Source organism: Mesoplodon mirus, assembly GCF_964341445.2.
Source record: "Mesoplodon mirus genome assembly, chromosome: 4".
Taxonomy (NCBI): Eukaryota; Metazoa; Chordata; class Mammalia; order Artiodactyla; family Ziphiidae; genus Mesoplodon; species Mesoplodon mirus.
In genome coordinates, this window is record NC_138979.1 from 5,519,063 (window position 1) to 5,539,156 (window position 20,094).

At 38.7% G+C, this 20,094-nt stretch overlaps 1 protein-coding gene across 1 annotated transcript in view; it reads left to right on the forward strand.

Moving 5' to 3' along the window:
- CUBN (cubilin) overlaps window positions 1-20,094 on the forward strand; it is a 270,373-nt gene that overhangs the window by 56,055 nt on the left and 194,224 nt on the right. Inside the window, exons 23-27 of the mRNA XM_082617071.1 lie at window positions 7,419-7,611; window positions 9,097-9,257; window positions 9,689-9,870; window positions 10,626-10,782; window positions 13,687-13,874. Of these exons, the coding sequence (XP_082473197.1) occupies window positions 7,419-7,611; window positions 9,097-9,257; window positions 9,689-9,870; window positions 10,626-10,782; window positions 13,687-13,874 (881 nt within the window). The remainder of the gene's footprint in view (window positions 1-7,418; window positions 7,612-9,096; window positions 9,258-9,688; window positions 9,871-10,625; window positions 10,783-13,686; window positions 13,875-20,094) is intronic.

Genomic DNA, 20,094 nt, shown 5'->3' on the forward strand with positions numbered 1-20,094 from the left:
GAACCCCTAAAATATTATGGAAATCTTTGTAACAATATGCAGTGTCTTTGCAGTGAAACCACGCTGGCTTGTAAAGCAATATCTAGTGCAATAGGAGTAATCTGGCAGGGAGGATGATAAATTTTAATTCAGGAAGATAAGATACAGGTAAAATAAAAGTAAGTTGTAAGAAAGGAAAGAAGCAAGCTGGACAGAAAAGAAAACTGACAAAAGAAAAGACAGGTGATGGAAGAGAAGGGCACCCTGAGGTGGCAAACCCTGAAGACGCTCCAGTCCGCCTCCCTGTGAGGTCATCGCTACTTTGGCTGTGTTTGGTCCAGACAGGGCTGAAATCACAGACAAGGAAGTGTTTGCTTTCCACCCCTTGGCTGAGCCTGGCTGGTCTCTGTGCACCTGCCTTTTGCTGGATGATTTCATCCGTCTGACTACCACAGTCAAATATTCTAAACAGCAATCTAATCTACTGGATCCAGGAGACCGTAGGGCCCCCTCATCTTATCATTTAGGAGCCTGTCTCAGTTTCCCATAGATGAGGACATGAGGGATGGGCTCCCATGAATTGCTGAGGGCGCCCCTGAAGGACTGCTCAGGGGAGGACGGCTCAGGAGACTGATGTGCTGGTTGGGCTGGTGACAGCCAGGCAGGCAGCCCGGGTCTGAGTTAGCTGCCCACCTGGCAAGAGGGAGGTGGTGGGATGCTTTCTGTTCAGTTGTCATCTTATTTTTGACATTTTCTGCAGTGTTAGGGAAAAGTGTCAATGGACGCTCAATCACTGGCCCTCATCCTATCTTACTGCTTTAGCAAAAGTTACCTTGAGTCACTAATGACAGTACTGGGTTGTTGGCTTTTAGTCCATTGGCGCGACAGGTGTGAGCTTCTCTGCTCTTTCCTGCCTTCATCTGGTAAAGGTTAAATTTCCTGACTTGAATCCAGTTACTTTTCCATCTGTAGTTGTACTATGGGGCTGTGATGTCAGCCCCTAAATATGTGTGTGGGAGGAAAGAGATTGACTTCTGCTCCTTGCTTTGACTCCCTCCCCCATCAGCGTTTCTGCCTTCATCCAGATGTGCCTGGGGCAATAGAGACAAAGACCTAACTAGAAAATGCTGGAGGCTAGAAACCCCTAAGAATTTCTTAGTAACTGATTTATGAACCCGGGGTTTAAATGTTTGCTAATTTAACGTACAAAATATTTGAATTCAGAGACAATATACTTGATTAGTTAACTTTAATTTAAACTGTAATTTTATTTTCTATCAACATCTACTGCATATACGTCAATATAATCCTACCAAGAGGGGACTTTAAAAGGATAAGAAAGAATAGAGAAACGTACCTGACACACTTTCTACTTTAACATTAGAAGAAAACCTGTATAACATCTAGTCTAGTGTTTTTCAAACATTGAAGCATTCATGACTCCTCAGTGGGTCATGATATTATCTTATCAGATTGCTACGTACATTTGCGAAAAGTATGGAATAGAATAGAAAAGAATAGACCAGAAAATATCAGAGCTTATCATGAAGGGTTTGGTGTTACTTCATGAAACCTCTTTGCATTATCTGTGTATGTGCATGATTGATGTAAATGTATTTTTATGGTGTGCCAGAAAATTCAAAACACTAATCTAGTCTGATTACCTTATCTAGTCCAATTTACCGTATTTTTCAAATGAGGAAAATTGAAGTCCGGAATTGAATTTATCCTCCCAAGAATACACAGCTAAGTTGGTTTAGAAGCCACACACAAACAATCCAGTTCACACATGGAATTCGTTTGTTTTACCAAATCTAGACTAGTTCTTAGAAAAGCTTTCGATGCCCTGCACATGGGGCTGGCTGGTAACATTCCATTCAGAGCTACAGTAGAACGGCAGTGGGCTTTTCCTATTTTTTGCTAGGGGAAGAGCTTTACAGTTGTTTGGGGAAACGTCCAGGAAGTATCAGAACCACATCAACATTAGGTTAAAAGTGGGCCCTAGTGGGCTTTTCGCATCCTCCTCATTCCCCGCTCAGAGTTCCCACCTACCCGGCAGTGGGTGTTTAGTGATGTTTTTCATCCATCACCCTGGACCTGAGCCCAGAAGAGGCATCTAAGAGTGAGAAGTCAAGAAATGATTACCAGAAGGGAGAACAAGGGTTTCTATAGAAGAAATGCATAGAGAGAGTCTGTTTCTATTTTAAAATTTCAATCCGGCAGAGCAGTGTTCTCAAACTCTAGTGTTCATTGGATGCTGGAGGTGGGGTTTTCTTGTTACAGATTCAGGTATCAGAACCCCACCCAGGTATTCTGATTCACATAGGTCTAGGTTAGGTTTTCACCAAGCAATTCAAGTGGTTCTAATGAAACTTTGCATTTCATCAGAGACTCTGAAAGTCAAGTCCTAGCATATAAATTGCTGTAGAATTACAACTGAGGTGTAATGGTGGATTGGGCTGTAACTGCTCATGGGGGAAAGTACTTTCTATTATTTGGTGAAAGAAAGGCTGAAGGTGAAGTCAGAGCCTTGGTTCTAGTCCCAGCCTTGCTGCTAACTTGAAAAGCTTTGGGCAAGTCACAAGCCTCTCTGATTTTTTCTATCCAACTTGAATTCTGTATTTTCTGCTCTGAGATATTCAGATATTTTTAAGGTTTTTTTAAGTATATCTATTGATCTCTTAAAGATTTACTTTCTCATTGGTCAGTAGTTTCTCATATTTTTGTAGATATGGGTTTCCCAGCACTTCTCAGCTTAGTAGATTTATCTTATTTAATTTATCGTATTTCTCAGTTCTTAGAATAAAAATGCTAAACAAAACATTGTGATATTCTTAGTTTTCTACTCACCTTCATTTCTAAATTGACATTTCATGCTTAGAGAAACCAGGGATTAATAAAGACCACAGGATTTGGAAAGGAAGGACTTAGGGTTGAATTTTATCTTTGTCGTGTCTGAACTAAGTGATTTTCAGAGCTTAACCTCCAGGAATCTCATATCCTTCACCTGTACCTTCATCTCTAAGAAGTGGAGGTTATAATGCCTGGCTGTTTCACATAGTTGGGGAAGATAAAAGGAGACATTTTCTGTGAAAATTATGTAATAGGTGTAAACCGCCATGATTGCGCCAGATTTAAAATAGAATTACTGATATCCAAATACAGTTTTACAATAGCTGCTTTAGTGATTTAGCTTATATTCATGTTCATTAAAATTGGTCATCTATATGGGAAAAGAAAAAGCCATGACTGTGACCACCTAGCAGAAAATTGTAGGCAAATGTTAAATTTGGGTTTGGGAGGCTTCTTCTTTCCTCGTGAAGAAATTGAACCTGTAATTCTATATTCTCTCAAGTCTTCACTTTGAAGGTTGTTAAACCAAATATGCCAATAAAAGCAGATGGCGGTTCCGGGGTTAATTAGAAAATCTGAGGTCATAGGTATTCACGTAAACACAAGAAGTTTCGTAAATGATTTCAGAAAACACCACCTATAGGTGGATCCCTAGTGTGATTGGCTAATCACAAAAGTTATCTCAGAAGCCAAAGCATGGAGGTGGTGGAGCAGCTACCCATAATCTAGGGTCTCCCTAGAAGATACATTCTTCTATCTACAGGGTCAGTTTATCCTACTCCCGTCACCCAAATCGTATGGGGCAATACCATCATTGCTTTTTGAGTTGGAGGATTATCTGTGTTTTGAATTTTCCCTTGGATAATGAGCTGAATGCTATGTTACTAACACGTATTTAAAGGTGCTTAGGAGAGGCAGACACACCTTGTGATTTTTAGAAAACTACGGTTTTGTAGTGGTCCACAGCAGATGTTTGTGTACTTCCTCTTTCCTTTTTTTTTCTTTTGAAGTTGGTCAGAAAGAAAGATGTGAGAGGCCTACTAATAGCTGTCTTTGATCTTCAGAGATGTGTTTTTCCACTGCTAGTTCAGTTGAATTTAGTGGATGGAAGAAATCTACTTTTCTTCTTCATCTCTTTGTAAATGTTGTTAGACCATAATAAAAGGCAAACTGCCATTGGATATGAGTTTTCCTTTGGCTACATAAGGTATAAACAAAAGGCATTTTTCGTGTTTATATCTTGTGTTGATGTAAGAAGCATCATGGCAACACATGAATATCCTTTTATGGGAATATATTCAACTTTAGTTATTTATGGTTTATTGCAAAGCATAAGAGGAAGCCAAAATCTAGTGTATTCTCAGTATACTGCCTCTAAGCATAAGCCTACTGATATTTCTCAGTATCAATATTATTATATAAACAGCAATTTACACTGTCAAGGGAAGAACACGCGAACATTGTACAGATTTAGTGTTGGATAAGAGGACTTACTAACTTTTCAAGAAACAAGTACGTTAAGTTTAGAGAACCATTGTTTTTCTCTCTGTAATACAAATCAGATATGTGAATCTCATAAAACTACAGTCAAATTTTAACATTAAATATTCTATCATTTAATATTTGTAGCAGGTGTACCCGCTCCAGCCTAGCAGGAGCTACTCTCTGGCATGACTTTTGAAGTCTCACCTCATGCTTGCCCAGTCCAGGCTCTGGCAGGAATTCATAGGGAACTTGCCGCAGATGCCTGGTTCCTCTCTCTGTATGTGTCTTCCTCACTGGAGCAGTGCCAGTGCCTTTGGAAGCCCTACACTCTGATCCCTGCTTCCTCAGCTCAACAGAACTGTCATTCACTACTTTGGCTTCAGCTGTGGTCAGAAAATTCTTGGCCCAGATAAAAAGCCAAGGAAATCAAGACTCCTACCTCATGAATTTTCTTTCTGTCAAGGATCGCAGTCTTGGACTGCCTGTGGTCCAGTGCCTCCTATATTTTGTCCAGTTTTATAGTTGTTATGGAGAGGGGCTAGTCTAGTATTAGTTACTTGCCATGGCTGGAAACAGAGATTCCTATAACTTAAATTTAGTAAATATTATAAAATATTAAAGAATCACAATATACCCAGGAGAGAGGATAGAGGAAAATGAGGTGAGAAAAGTGGAAGGAGTAGGGATTGCATAGAGACAATGGTAGGAAGTTAGATACTCGTCCCCCACTTCTTAGTTTTCAGCACATTAAGTAATATAATTTTAACAAATATTTATTAGATGTGATCTGGGCCGGGTACTGTGGTGACAATTAATAAAGGTTAACAAAGTCCCATTCAAATCTCAATGAATGAGAGGAAAGGCTTAGTAGAGGAAATATACTCACATAAACACAATCACAATAAAATATATATTGGGGGTTCAGATTGCAATTTGCATAAAGTTTTATTGAGCACAAGGACATGAATTCTGTTTGATCAGGAAATGTTTCACAGAGGAAGTGATCTTTGAATTTGACTTTGAATGATGGGTAAGAGTTTATTTGTTATAGGCGTGTTGGGGAAGGAGGGCAGGTTGTCGGATACAGCACGTCAGACAAAGTGAACAACTTGAAGAGCGTTTGAATACCTCAGGGACCGTTTTTACCTTTGTGCCAACAATGGAAAAGAAGCTTGCTGTGTAAATCAGGATTTCAGTAGGGATTCACAACCACCCGCCTGTTACAAGTACTACATTAATCACTTGCATAGGGACAAGGTACAGGGAAATTACTCAGCATTACCTCTCAAAATTTTTCATTAAAATTTCCTTTACTTGGGAACCTGATTATACAGGCCATTCTCCTGCAGACTCATTCCAAGTTGCATTGAAAATACTCAGTGCACTTGTATCTCCCCTCTGGGGGTAGAGTGGGAAAGCAAGGAACCGTATCTTTTTAAGAACAAGTGAAATGAGCAGAGAATTCGCTCTCGATATTTGATTTATTGGCTAAAGCCATTTGAATGCAGGGGTGGTCAATTAGTCTGTAAGTTCGTCAGCTCAGGGAGACTGGGTCACAGCCTTCACTTACTGTCCATTTGATCCATCAATTTTTATCTTAGTAATACTCATTAGTGGATCTGAAATACTTAATATACCACCTCTTCACACACATTCCCGCCCCTCTCCTTTCCCCTGCGTTTTCTCTGCCTTTTCCCTTCCTTTTTTTCTCCCTTCCTTCCTCCCTCCCTCCCTCCCTCCCTTCTTTTCTTCCTTGACCCTTGAAGAAATATCTTGGCAGACTGTAGTAAAGTATAGAAGTATATACAACATTCATCCCTGAAGTTAAATATCACTGTCAACTCCTTCAATAAATTAAGCCTTGATTACTTGCTGTTTAAAATCGAGTAAACCGAATGCATGGTGAATGCCAGTTACTCTGAAGGCCGTACGTAGGTAGAGAACCTGTAGTATTTCCTGTGCATCTCTGTGCTCTCAAAGCCAGTGGTTCCTTTCTTCTTTTCTGAGTATGATTATACAGCTGAAACTGGGGGAAATAGCACACCTGAACTTCCTCATTTTCTTTTTTTTATTCATCATAAAGTATAATAGTTTATTCTCCTCCAAAACCTGTCAGTCAAAGACCTGTGTCTACTCCTGGATCCTAGATTTATGTTATTACTGGATACAATTGAAGATACATTAAGAATGCATTGAAACCAGACTTTCTTTGGAAAATATCTCAGATTTGGAGGGCATTTGGAGTGGGCCGGTTAGTGACTAGAGAGTCTGAAGGAGTGAAGAGGTCAAATTGAAACTGTTAAAGTAGAACAGTTAGTAGTTATTTAGGACATAAACTTATCCAGGTCCTATCTAAATGTTTCATATGAATGATCTAATTTATTCCTCACATTTATGCTCTGCTTTTCGTACACTTTTCTGTTCTATTTCAAAGCATAATGATGATCACTGCCATTTACCGAGCACGTAGCATGTCCAAGTCCTTTAATTGCATTGTCTCTGACGCTTGGGTGTACACTCAGAGAGAGTTACAGCTCCATGTTAGAGATGAGGGTCAGAGAGGTGAAGCAACTTGCCTAAGCGTGTACAGTTTGTCATTGTTTGAGCTGGGCATTGATTCAAGGTCACTCTGATCCCTGGGTCTCATCTCCTATTCTTCACCCTGTGGCTCAGTACCAGCTTTGTCATTTCTCATAAATTCATGCTTTGACAAAAACCATTTTGAAAGAAGGGTACAAAAAGAAGAACAGAACTGAATTATTGCTAGGCCTCCCCCTGTGATTTCTGCAGTTGAGCCTAATTTTTAATGTTTATGATAATTTGCATGGATTAAAAAAATTATAGCACTTCCATGAACCAAAAAGTCGCGATGATATGTAACAAATTCCACTACACAGCTTAGGTTTACTATTTAGTAATTGTTTTTGCCTTTGAGACCAAAAACTTTGTTTTGAAAGGAAATCATTCTTTGAACATCCCTGAATGGCCTATTGAAAATCAAGTATCTTGGCAAAAATTAATGAAGTGTATATTACCAAATGTCTGGTAAATGTAGTATAATATTTTTTATTTCCTCTCTTGTGATCTGTTTCTTTTCACAGCGTGCTTGGAAGACTATACAGGTGAATCTGGGACTTTCACTTCTCCAAACTTCCCCAGTAATTATCCCAACAACTTAGAATGCATTTATAGGATCACAGTGAAAACCAGCCAACAGATTGCATTGCACTTCACAAACTTCTCCTTGGAGGAGGCCATTGGTGGAATATGTACAGCAGATTATGTGGAAATCAAGTGAGCACCTTTATTTCATCATAATCTTTTTCATTATTTATTTTCATTCATAATCTTTCTTGGAAAGGTTAAGGAAAAAATATAGACATTTTCTGTAAAGCTCCTTTTTGTGCTCTTGCGAGATATAAAGTTTGTCATTCTATACTGCTGAACTGAATGAATAAGCATTTTCAGAACTCTAATGGAAAACTGATGAACTCATAAAAGTGCTAACAAAAGATCAAGATGAAAAAAAAAATTAATTACCTGGGACTGAGTGAACTGATGAGGATGATTATAATTTTTGTGACTTTCTGTTTGAATAAAAATAAATAAATAAATAAATAATAAGTTTATCATTTGGAACCTGGCTTAACAGTAGGAAAACAGAAAATTGCATAAGATTCGGTGGTTATTTAGAAGTGATTATTTTATTGGGAATATTTAAAAATAAACTCTGAATTTTATTTGGGCAGAGTAAACAGATATACTACTGGTCTGAAATTAGATACTTGCAATTCAGGTACTGAATACCTACTTTATGTAAAATCAATTTAAATTTTAGGCTGTTTACTGTCCATTTAGTCTAATTTGTTATAAAAATCATGGTAAGATAAAGTTTTCACAAAGTTTTTTTGTGTTCAGATAATAAATTCTAGGCTTGTGAATTTCAGTGCAAGGCTTTTTTCTTTAATTCTTTAGTGCTTTGAAAGAATGGGTTTTAAAAGTTATATTTGCAGTAAAGGTGAGTTAAGTTATACATTAATATCTCCCCAAATCATTACATTGAGTTAAATTAGACTAATCAATTTGGTGTGCATCTGTGTTAAATTTTTTATTTGGCATTTCAAAAGCCTAGAATCGTATACTATTTTACAGTAAGTTTTGTTGTATGATGTAAAGTAAGATACTAAAACAATAAAGCATTATCATACCATGTAATGCTAAAACAACATAATTTTCAGCAATCATTGGACTTTAATGTTGAGTGAATATTTTTTTTCTAGGCTTGAAAAAGCTATAGATTATAAACTAGATTGAAGACCCCAAAAGTTCTTGGGGAAAGAATTATTTTCAAAATTTTGCTTAACTATGTCAAATATATTAAATTTTGAAAATTTTCAAATGAGAAGAAAAACATTTACGTTTTCTCTGTAAAATTAAGCAACATTTGTTTCTACTGTTAATAATTATGGTTTCTTTATCCTTTGTTCTCTGACCCATTTGCCAGATGCTTTATTTGAGAGGGAGAAGATTAAACACTTTTTCTCCATTTGCAACTGGTTATATAAAATGTCATGCCAACCATACATGATGGTTATTCTATGTTATTATTCATATATTATTTAATGAAGTGAAAAATTGAAATTGTTTTTAGAATATTTGAGAGAGAGGTTGACTGACAAACTGATCTGTTTTTGATCTCAAAGTTCAATTAACGTTCCATGTTTCTATCGTAATATTAGCAATACCCTAACAAATGATCACATCTGTATTTTGTCACAGGAACGGAGGCTATGAAACTTCACCACCCCTGGGGCAATACTGTGGCTCAAATCCACCTCTACGAATCATCTCCCACAGTAACAAACTATGGTTAAAATTTAAGAGTGACTTCGTTGGCTCAGGGCCTGGATTCTCGGCTTACTGGGATGGGTCATTAACAGGTAAATGGCCAAGACTTGCCTTTTATTGGAGAGTCCAGTCTAACTGGCCTCTTGATTGTTGGATTGCTGTGCTCTTATCTATTTTTTTTCCAGCTGTGTTTTGTCAGTACTATTTATAATAAACTTGAACATTGTGAATATTTCTGAATTAACAGTAGCCGTTTTGTTTTTATTTTTATTTTTGAAGGACAAAGTAAGGGAAAATGTTCTAGTTCCCTGGTATAGTTCATCAAGCTGTTCCTCTTGGGTAGGAAAAGGAAAGTACATTGATGTGAATTAGGGTTACAGGCTAGCTACTGTTTGGTGGTGCAGTTTTGTTTTGCAACTTGGTTTAAAGGGGAGCAACAGTAGCACCAGTTTGATATAGACAAGAAGATGCAGTTTTACCAGAAAGAAAAGGATGTGCGTCCTCCCATGTCTCTCTCCCGTAGGTTGTGGAGGCAACCTCACCACTCCCACCGGCGTGTTCACATCTCCCAACTACCCGATGCCCTACCACCACAGCTCCCAATGCCACTGGTGGTTGAAATCCAGCCACGGCAGTCCGTTTGAACTGGAATTTGAAGACTTCCACTTGGAGTATCATCCAAACTGCACTTCAGATTATCTGGCCGTATGTATAAAGTTTCACTTGTAGCCTTCACTGCTTCCGTCTGGCCCAACACACCTTAATGCATCATTTTTTATGTTTGAGATTCGGGAAAGGGGAACATTTAAACAAAATATCCATATTAAAAACTTAAACAGACTAAAAAATTAAAAGAAAATTTGATGAAAATAGCCTTCTAAGTACAGCATATATTAATGAATGTCTTGGTACACTAAGTACTTAAAATATCAATATATTAAATATGCACTGTTAAGATATAGTTAAAATCTCCTGAAAGGGGTTGTGAGATTTATCATAATTATTATCTACATAATTTCTATATATATACTGAAAACTAACAATCTAGAGGATGTATTAGAGGGTGAATTAGAGAAGATATTTGAAGTCATCGAAACAGGACTTTTTGTAGTATCAGCAAGTCACCCTCGTCCACTGAAAAACCATCTAAATAAAAAATGTATTAAAGTGCAATAAATTATAAACTATGAACTAAAAAAGCAAGGAACACTACTGATAATAGCTATGGTCTCCAAAACATGTAATAATCCTTCATTTTCAATCTTTACATTTCAACCTGGGTTCTGAGTTCATGGCTCAAGTTTATAGACATTTAAATATAATTTTAAAAGATATTTTGATTCAGGACTCTTCTTTTGTCATATCATTTTGTATTTCTTCCCCACTTCTTAAGAAATACAGTGTCCTTTAGATAGTGTTTATAGCCATAATCATCTGACATTTAAAACGTTTTCTTAAAGGTATATGATGGGCCAAGTACCAGCTCTCATCTGCTAACTCAACTTTGTGGGAATGAGAAACCGCCTGTCATCCGTTCTAGTGGAGACAGCATGTCTTTAAAACTGAGGACAGATGAAGGTCAGCAAGGACGTGGCTTCCTGCTTAAATACCACCAGAGTAAGTGTGTGTGCCGGTTGCTTGGTGCCTATAGTGGGTCTTCAATCTCTGGATGAATGAAGCAAATTGAAATAAGTATAACCTATTGGTTTGAGCAACTGAAAGAAATCTTACCTCCTTATGAAAAAAAAATTTAACTCTATCTGAGGGAGAAGTGCTTACGCCTTGAATTTAATGTCGTGCAACTAAAGCACGTGGTAAGCTACAGAAACTTGGAAGGGGAATATGCTGAGACAGTCGCAATTCAGCTAAAGATCAGTGTAACAGGTTAACAGCTAATGGGTTTTCATTTGGATTAAACATTACAATCTTCTAATTAGACATTATTCCATTGTACCGAAGTGTATCGAACACTATTGTTTTTGTCTTCTATCTCAAAAGGTACTTAAATTTTATTAAGGGAGACTATGCTTATGAATCATATGTGAAGTAGGCACATTCTTTGCTGTGGAAAAATCTGGTCATTGTAGAGATGCCGTTTTAAAATCTGCTTTCCCTTGAGGCATGATAGTGGAACTAAAGGAGTATTGAACAAAGAGTCAAGGGTCCCAGGTGTTTGTCCTGACCCCCAAGTCCCTCGGAAGTTCACTTGTTTTCTCTGGGGTTGCATGACTTTCTCATAAAAAAAGATTACATTAGTTGATCAGGAAATCTCCCTTCTAGCACTAGAATTAAATGCTTCCTAAATTTAGTTTCAAAATGAAAATTCAAGAAAATAAGTTTTCCTTTAATTTATGTTATTTAATAAACACTTCATTTGTGTTTTAAAAAGTAGAGTTCGTTGCCCCACCAAAGCTAAATTTATCAATAATATTGGCACAATTACCTAAAAATGGAATGAAAATTATAAGATCATAATCTGAATACGCAGATTATGCCCTTTGGATTAGTTGAAAGAGTATTAATATTTAACCTTGAAATGTATGAATTTGAAGGCTCACATTCACTTGCTTCTGGGAGTTAGGCTACATTCTAGGTAGTTTTGAATATTGAGTTTTAATGATATATGGCTTTGTTCTTCAGAAATTCATCGTTAGTATATGAAAATCTCTCCCCAGTTTTATCAAGGGATGTATCTGTTTGGTTGAGCATATAATCATTCTCTAATATTATTATTGCTGTGATAATTTGTTTCTTGATTATAGTCATGTTGATTATTAAAGGTCCCTTTCTTTTCTTTGTATTCCTGTGATATTTTGTTTTTCTCTAATAATGTCAGAACACTGAAGGAGTAACGTAGTGCACATGGATATAGGTCCTTAACGGTAGAATCAGAGCTAACCGGTGAGATTTTCTGTGCAATCTGCTATTTGAAATTGGAGGTTTGCAGATAGTATAATGTCTGAGCACTGGGAGACAACCCATAGGGTTTAATGGAATATGTTTTCCCCTGCCCTGTTGTGTAGTCATTGAGGCCCATGGTACCTACCTGCCTAATAGTTGTGACTTCTCGCAGGCATCCAAAACAACAAAATTCTTCTTTAGAAAACCTTGGTGGGCAAAAATGTGACCTAAATATTTTTAAGAAGAAAGAGTTTTATTCCCTTGTTCCAACAAAGGAAGATTTTGAAGACCCACAAATGTAGGCTTGTCCATACCAAAGCTTACAAATGATGTCCCAACAACCAGTGGAGAAGCAGTGAAGTAGAAACTCATCTAGGAACCACGTTTTTCAGAGACAACGTTTTCGATGTAGTCTTTATTTTCCCATTCTCTTTTATTGCACATCATACAATATGAAAAAGACTCCAGAAGAGGCCTGCACAGGCCTTATTCATGCCATTTAGTTTGGCGGAATTTGGCACTGACTCCCAGGACTACCCTGTACCTAGAAGTCCCTAGCATGGTTTTGTTGAAAATTCAGCTGAAGGAAATGCCACCACTGGCTTGAAGACTTTTTTCAGAATTTAATGCTTTTATTTCTTCTTCAAATCCTTTACATGGCTTCTGTTCGTTTGATACTTCCTGATGACTAACTGGAGGAATAGCAGAGTCTTTATTATGGATTTCATGCTGACTTTTGAAGGTTCAACAAAGCCATGTTGTTATTCATTTTTAGCTCTCACATAGGACTTTGTGTTTTTAAACTGTTGAATTTAAAGGCCAAGATTTCTGTCCCTTCCAAATGCTAAAGTTAGAAAAACAGAAGCATGGAATGTTTAATACGCTTTTCTAAACAAACAAATGAGACCGATGTCTGAGTCGTGCTAAGCTATTCTGCTCTGCCCCAACTCACAGGAATTTGATGCCTATTTTAACGCAGGCAATTTTAATGACAATTTAAGGCTTATGAATTCACTTAAGTATTATTTCACATGTGTTCTAAATGGAAACCGTTTCTCTATAAAGATGCGGCACCAACTACATGTGTATTTATGCATGTATGTGTGCGTGTGTCTGCATATATACACACACTCACATACATATAGGTTTCTTTTTTTTATAAATTTACTTATTTTTTGTTTTCATTTTTGGCTGCGTCGGGTCTTTGTTGCTGCGCGCGGGCTTTCTCTAGTTGCGGTGAGTGGTGGCTACTCTTCGTTGTGGTGCACGGGCTTCTCATTGCAGTGGCTTCTCTCGTTGCGGAGCACGGGCTCTAGGCATGAGGGCTCAGTAGTTGTGGCATGCCGGCTCAGTAGTTGTGGGCTCGCGGGCTCTAGAGCTCAGGCTCAGTAGTTGTGGCGCATGGGCTTAGCTGCTCTGCGGCATGTGGGATCTTCCCGGGCCAGGGCTCGAACCTGTGTCCCCTGCACTGGCAGGCGGATTCTTAACCACTGCGCCACCAGGGAAGCCCCATAGGTTTCTTTTTAACCTAGCTGTTTTCCTAAAGGAAAATCTCACACACATCTTGGAGCAATTATGATATATATGACTGTGGTTCTTAACAATCATTATTTTTTCCAGCGTGTGAGAACGTGGTGATTGTGAATCGGACCTATGGCATCTTAGAGAGTATACATTATCCAAATCCCTATTCCGTCAATCAGCGTTGCAACTGGACCATCCAAGCAACAACTGGAAACACTGTGAATTATACGTTTTTAGCCTTTGAATTGGAACCTCACCCAAACTGCTACACCGACTACTTAGAGGTATGTGTTCTGAAGCTAAATAAATCTCTGCATTTTCAGCTCAAGTTAGCAAGCCAAGATAAAAGTCATCATGCTTCGTAGAACCGAATCTCTCACTCTGCCTACATGTCTATAGTATGCCAACTACCCATGGTATTTGAACAGGTATATTTCATGTCTCTTTCACTGCATCATCTTGATAGTAAGGATATTTAATCTACTAAATTATATTCACAAATAACTGTGTTTTTAGGTTTCAGTGTAACTTCTGGACTGAGTAATCTCATATTGCTTAAATAATGCAGAAGTAGAAGAATAGCTTCTGGTTTTTGTTGGTTGTTTTTATGTTTGTTCTCTGTAAACAAAGAATCAGAAAGTATTTAAGTATCATGGCTTTATTTAACACTTAATTTACCTGATACTGGGAATCATGATTTTTATTCTTGTTTTTTATTTTTAAACTTAAGTTCATTTCAGTTAATTTTTCTTTTTGTAAAATGGAAGTTTCTATTTGTTACAATAATGACCACCAATAACATTTATTGAACTTTCCATATACAATGCTATGTGATAAAAGTTGCTTGAGAATTAGGTAACCCAAAATATGAGGTAATCTGCTACTTTTATGATAAAATATTTTATTTACCAAAGCTTTTTTGCTAACTTGCATATGCAACTTTGTAGAGATATAGATTGAACAGGTAGGCAGCTACTTACTTTACTTTACAAATGTCGTTATACATTCATATATAAAATTATATATTTTATAAACTATTATATTAGTTTAGAATATTATTTTCCACTTTCACACTTCATGAAACAATTTTACTCAGGCTATTTACATATATTTTGCCATCTAGTTTTCATCATTAATAAAATCACTTTTTGAGTCCTCTAACACATCATCTTTTATCTCCGTCTACATTGCTAATATATAATACTTCTGAATCCACGTATGATGTTTTCACTAGAAATCTTTTCTGAAGAGACCAGTACCCACTGTGATAACATTAGGACATTTCCCCTCAACCCATCTATCCACAACACAATTGTTTAGTGTGTTTCTCTTTAAGATGGTCAGTGATTTTTGGAAGTCTTGCTTGCAAAGGCTTCCAACGTTCAGCACATGTAACTTTGAGGCCATATTCCCAGGGAAAAAACCATTATCTTTGTAAAAGTTTCTTAACCCTCTTTTTTACCAATTCTTTAAAACAAACTAGCATTGATCGAGGTCATTTGAGATTGACATATTTTTTCCAAATTGTACTTTTGTTCAAAACAAAGAAGAGAAAGCTTCCCATACTTTGAGAGACTTTGTGAGGTGCCGAATTTATGGATTCCCTTGTTTTTGAAGGATACTTTCTTTGGGTAAAAAAAAAAATCTTGCTTTATATTTAGAAAAACTCAGTATGGTAGAAATAGTAAGCATAGTGTTTACCCATCAGAAAGTTATATTTACTAGTATTCAAAGAAAATATGAGACAACGTAAAACAAACATAAAACAAGCATGAAACTGACAGTGGTTTTAAAGTCTCCTTTCCTTGATCTAGTGCTCAGGTGGTCTTCACAAGCTTAACAAAGGCATGTTTGTCTCATTCCTTTACCTGGAGTGATCACCGTTTTCTTTTCTTCACATGGTGAGACACTGTCCATTCTTTAGGGAAAAAAAGGCACAGGTTGCTTTCAAAGCCACGTGTTCATACCACAAACCCAGCAGTCTATCATATCATGTTTGTACTTCTGTGACTGTGTCCACATGCCCTACTGGACCGTGAGCTTTCTGAAGGTGTGAGCTGTCTCTGATTAACTTTGTAACCCAGGCACTGATTACAGAGTTGGGATCTTATAGGGGTTCAGTAAGTTCAGGTTAAACTGAATATCGCAGTCATATTTTAGCATCAGCTTAAGGAGAGCTATTAATTAATGAGAAAGCACTGAATTCCAAACTGGCCTTTTTGTATAATCTCTACACAGTCACTGCAATTCAGCCATTTCAAGCACAACCCAAAATACAATTCGTGGGCGTGAAGAGTGTTGCACATTTAACAATCTGCTGGGTGCCTTATTTGATAAAGCACAGTGGAGAGAGCGGGGCGGGGAGGAAGCTTTTGAACTGGGTTTGAAAGGAGGTTTTGGCAGAAAGAATGGGGAGGAACTGAGCTGAAACCTTTCCAGGGACCGTACTCCAGCTCTTTGGACTTACTTGAGGGTGGAATGGTAACAAAAAGGCCCATCAGATAATTTTTGGAAGTGCTCGAAAACTGTCAAATGAAAAATACTTGTTCCAACAATGGCCGAGCCACTAATCAGAGGCTGTCCACAGATGATGTGTATCTTAAGCAACATTGATGGTGAAAGCAGCAAAAACACAGAATGAGAACCAGAAGTTCAGCAAAGCCTTCCAAAGAATCACACTGTTGCCAGAGAGAGGAGAGGTTTTCCATTTCTTTAAGCCAAGGGGCAAGACCAGAGCAACCTCTACAATGGCTGGTTTATGATGGAAATTTTAAAAGCACAAATAACCACTTAAGGAGAGAAAAGCCACAAACACAAAGTCTAGTTTTCATTATTTTAATAACTTCTAGTTCAAGGGTTTTTTCAAGTGACTTAGCCAAGACCAAAGTGAGTAGCTATTACTGCAGCCAGAATTGAGTTATCTTGAATTAACAGAATTGAAACTATGAAAGGACTTGATTAGGTGCTGGTTGGACACTGTGCCCAGCCTTGCTGAGAGGTGTGGGTTGGTAAAGATCCCACTGGGAAGCGAATCCATCCTTTATTACTTTGTCCTCTGGGCAAAATGAAATGATTCAGATTTAGAAATAAAATACTCAGTGGGAGGAAGGGTCATTTGCTTAAAGGAGTGAGACCATGTTGCCCATGCAATTTGGGAAAGTCAACCTTAAGGATTTCTTTTGTATTTTATAACTTGATTTCACTTTTTCATTTTTATTTTGAGTCTGAGGCTCTATGTGGAAGAAGAGATTTTTCATAGGTATTGAATATACAGACAAAAGTGACGGATTTGGGAGAAATCAGCACAGAGAGGTACAGGAAATCCAGAGCCAGTGTTAGGTCATCTGGGCGCATGTGGGTGGGGAGAAGAGGAAGGAGGAAACCTACGAGGTTGTGGTATCATGGAAGCTGAGGGGAGAGACTGTGACACAAGGTGACAAGGAGAAATGCTCCCAGGAAGTCCAGAAAGATCAGCTCTCGTGGGATACCCTCCTCTTTGTGTTCTCTTGTATGTCAGGGTCTCTTAAAATGTGGCACTGGATTGGATTCAACACTCCCACTAACCTGGCGTTGGACCATATTATCTGGTTCTTGTGCTCTGGTATTGTAGGTTTGTTGTTAGCCAAGTCGTAATGTTGGATGATATTAAACACCTGTAATCTCCAGGTCACTTTTACATGAATGGCAATGGCTTCATAGCCAAACGTAGGATATTGTTTCTATTAAGTTATATTTCACTATTTTGCCTTAGAATTCCATCACATCATGATGCCTCTAAATCCTGATTCTCTGGTCTTTAGAGCATTATTCATTTGCATATAAACTCATTGGCCATTGGCCTATGACTTCTCCAAAAATAATTGATAAAAATATCAAAAAGACGCTACCTGTTTCAAATACTCTAAAATGATAGGTTTCTTGGATTAAAATGCATCTGTTATTGAACGTTTTGGGGATAGCACTATTCAAACAACTTGGTAATAATAATAGCTGGTGTTTATCGAACACATTATTTGCCAGGTAATTCTCGCAGCAACCGTGTGACGTAGGAAATGTCATTTTCCCATTTGACAGGTGAGGAAACTGAGACAAAGCCAGGTTGTCTGTAGTCACAAAGGTTATAGTAGCGAAGCCAGGCCTTCCACCAGGCTCCGTGGCTGTGGACTGATGCTCTGAGCCGTGACACCACGCATACTCCATGCGTGTTCTCTTCCGTAATTGTCACTCTCAGAGGTGACAAGAGGGGGTCTCCATGGAACCCTCAGGTTGACCACTCTAGTGACACTGTCACCAAGAGGAATTCCTGTTATTTAGCGTGACACTTTCATAGGGAAGCAGTGGTCATTGGCTATATCTTTGCTACATACCGACAACTTACGTTCAGTGTCCAATTTAGAACTTTTCCCGAAATTACCATCAGTCTTACTCATCTGTGAGCTTCCAGAATAAATCTTTCCCACATTTTGGAAGTTGAAACATTTTCCCTTCAGACCTCTGGCAGTCCTGCTGTTCTGCCTTATACTCTTGGTTACAGGTACACACTCACACTAACCCATGGAGAGAAGATTAGTGTTTGGGAAAGGGCTGTTCCCCTAAGAAAGGGAGAAACCTCATGCCACGGGATCAACTGAAAAGCCGGGGGAGGGCGGGAACCAAGGGGGCTCAGTAGCCTCTCCTTTCTTTCTCCTTTCTTCTGGCTTTGTTGCTTCTCCCTGCGTACGTATAGTCCATTTCTATCTTTCATCCCCAAAGCTTCCTCTGAGTTTCTTCAGCCTCACAGTTTTAGCTTAAATAAGGCTACCCCAGCCATGACACTACGTGACCATGGACCTCAAGTGCTCACAGCCAACTAGACTTTCCCTTGACAAATCACAAGGATGGGTGGCTCATCTTTTTCAGTTTGACAACAAGGCATGGATCTAGCCTGCCTATGGATGAGCGCCCCTCTAGGCGGCCTGACCAGCTCTGACCAGGAGCAGTGAGGCCCAGCCCTCTGGCCTGCATTGCTCACAGTTCACGTCTATGGGAAGAGGCAGAACCTTCCAGCAGGGATGAGGATTCTGCCGGCATGCTAAGGCATTGTTTTGTTCTTTTTTTTTTTTTTCTTTTAGCCGTGCCCTGCGGCTTGTGGGATCTTACTTCTCCATCTAGGGATTGAACCCGGGCCCTCGGCAGTGAAAGTGCGGAGTCCTAACCACTGGACTGCCGGGGAATTCCCCTAAAGTGTTGTTTTGAATTACCCATGAAGCGAGTAAGATTACAAAATTAGTTCTGCAATGACCACACCTCTCAGTTCAGTAGGATGTAATGCACTTAAACCTGGAAAAATTCATGTAAAGGAATTGACTGTCTTATCTTCTAAATTGGATTTCAGTGTTTCTTCTTCCAGCTTCAAAATCATACAAGGACTCTTTCTACTTCATCTTCACCACATTACACTATCTTCTGTAAGCACTGGTCCAACTCACATTTTCATCTTTCTTTTGCCCCAGTCATAGCTTTAAAAAATAGACATATTTTTCTAATTGCACCATATCCCAAAGTTTAGCTAATTTGTATGTGTGCTCATAAAATGGTCAGAAGGGTCCTGGGTAGCCCCATGGGTTTTTTTCTTAGATTGAGTTCTTCTGAGGTTTTCCCTTTTACTGCTCCCCAAATTATTCCTGACTTTGTGGACAGAGTTTAATTTTTTAAGAATTTGTCATTTTTCTTGAATTTCCTTTCCTTTATCTATTGTTTTTCTTTGTTCTTTAAAAAATTTTTTAAAAAGATTTTGGCTGTGTTGGGTCTTCATTGATGCATGTGGACTTTCTCTAGTTGTGGTGAGCGGGGGCTACTCTTCGTTGCGGTGCGCGGGCTTCTCACTGTGGTGGCTTCTCTTGTTGCGGAGCACGGGCTCTAGGCATGCAGGCTTCAGTAGCTGCAGCACGCGGGTTCAGTAGTTGCGACACACGGGCCCTAGAGCGTGCAGGCTTCAGTAGTTGTGGCACACGGGCTCAGTAGTTGTGGCTCACTGGCTCTAGAGCACAGGCTCAGTAGTTGTGGCACACGGGCTTAGTTGCTCTGCAGCATGTGGGATCTTCCCGGCCCAGGGATTGCATTGGCAGGCGGATTCTCAACCACTGTGCCACCAGGGAAGTCCCTAATTTTTAATTTTTAAATTGTTTTTGGTCCCTGGGCTCATATCTCCTTGCAAAGTCTCACTCTCTCAAGCCTCAAGCTCATGACTGATGTGTCCCATTATCACAGGCTCTAGGGAAATTGATCACTCTCTCCTAACGTTTTGGTCACTTCTACAGTAACAACCACTTCTCTGCTGGTCAGGATTAGTCCATGAGAGCAGTTCTCTTCACTCTTTACTTTCTGACAGAGGACAGCATATAAAGAATTCAGCAAATGCTATGCTTTTTTTAAGAACAAGACACCAGAGGTGTCTGGGAGGTGTCCGGAAAGACATCTGCCGTTGCCATTCCTGTGTGTCTTTTTGCTCCACTAGTGTTGATA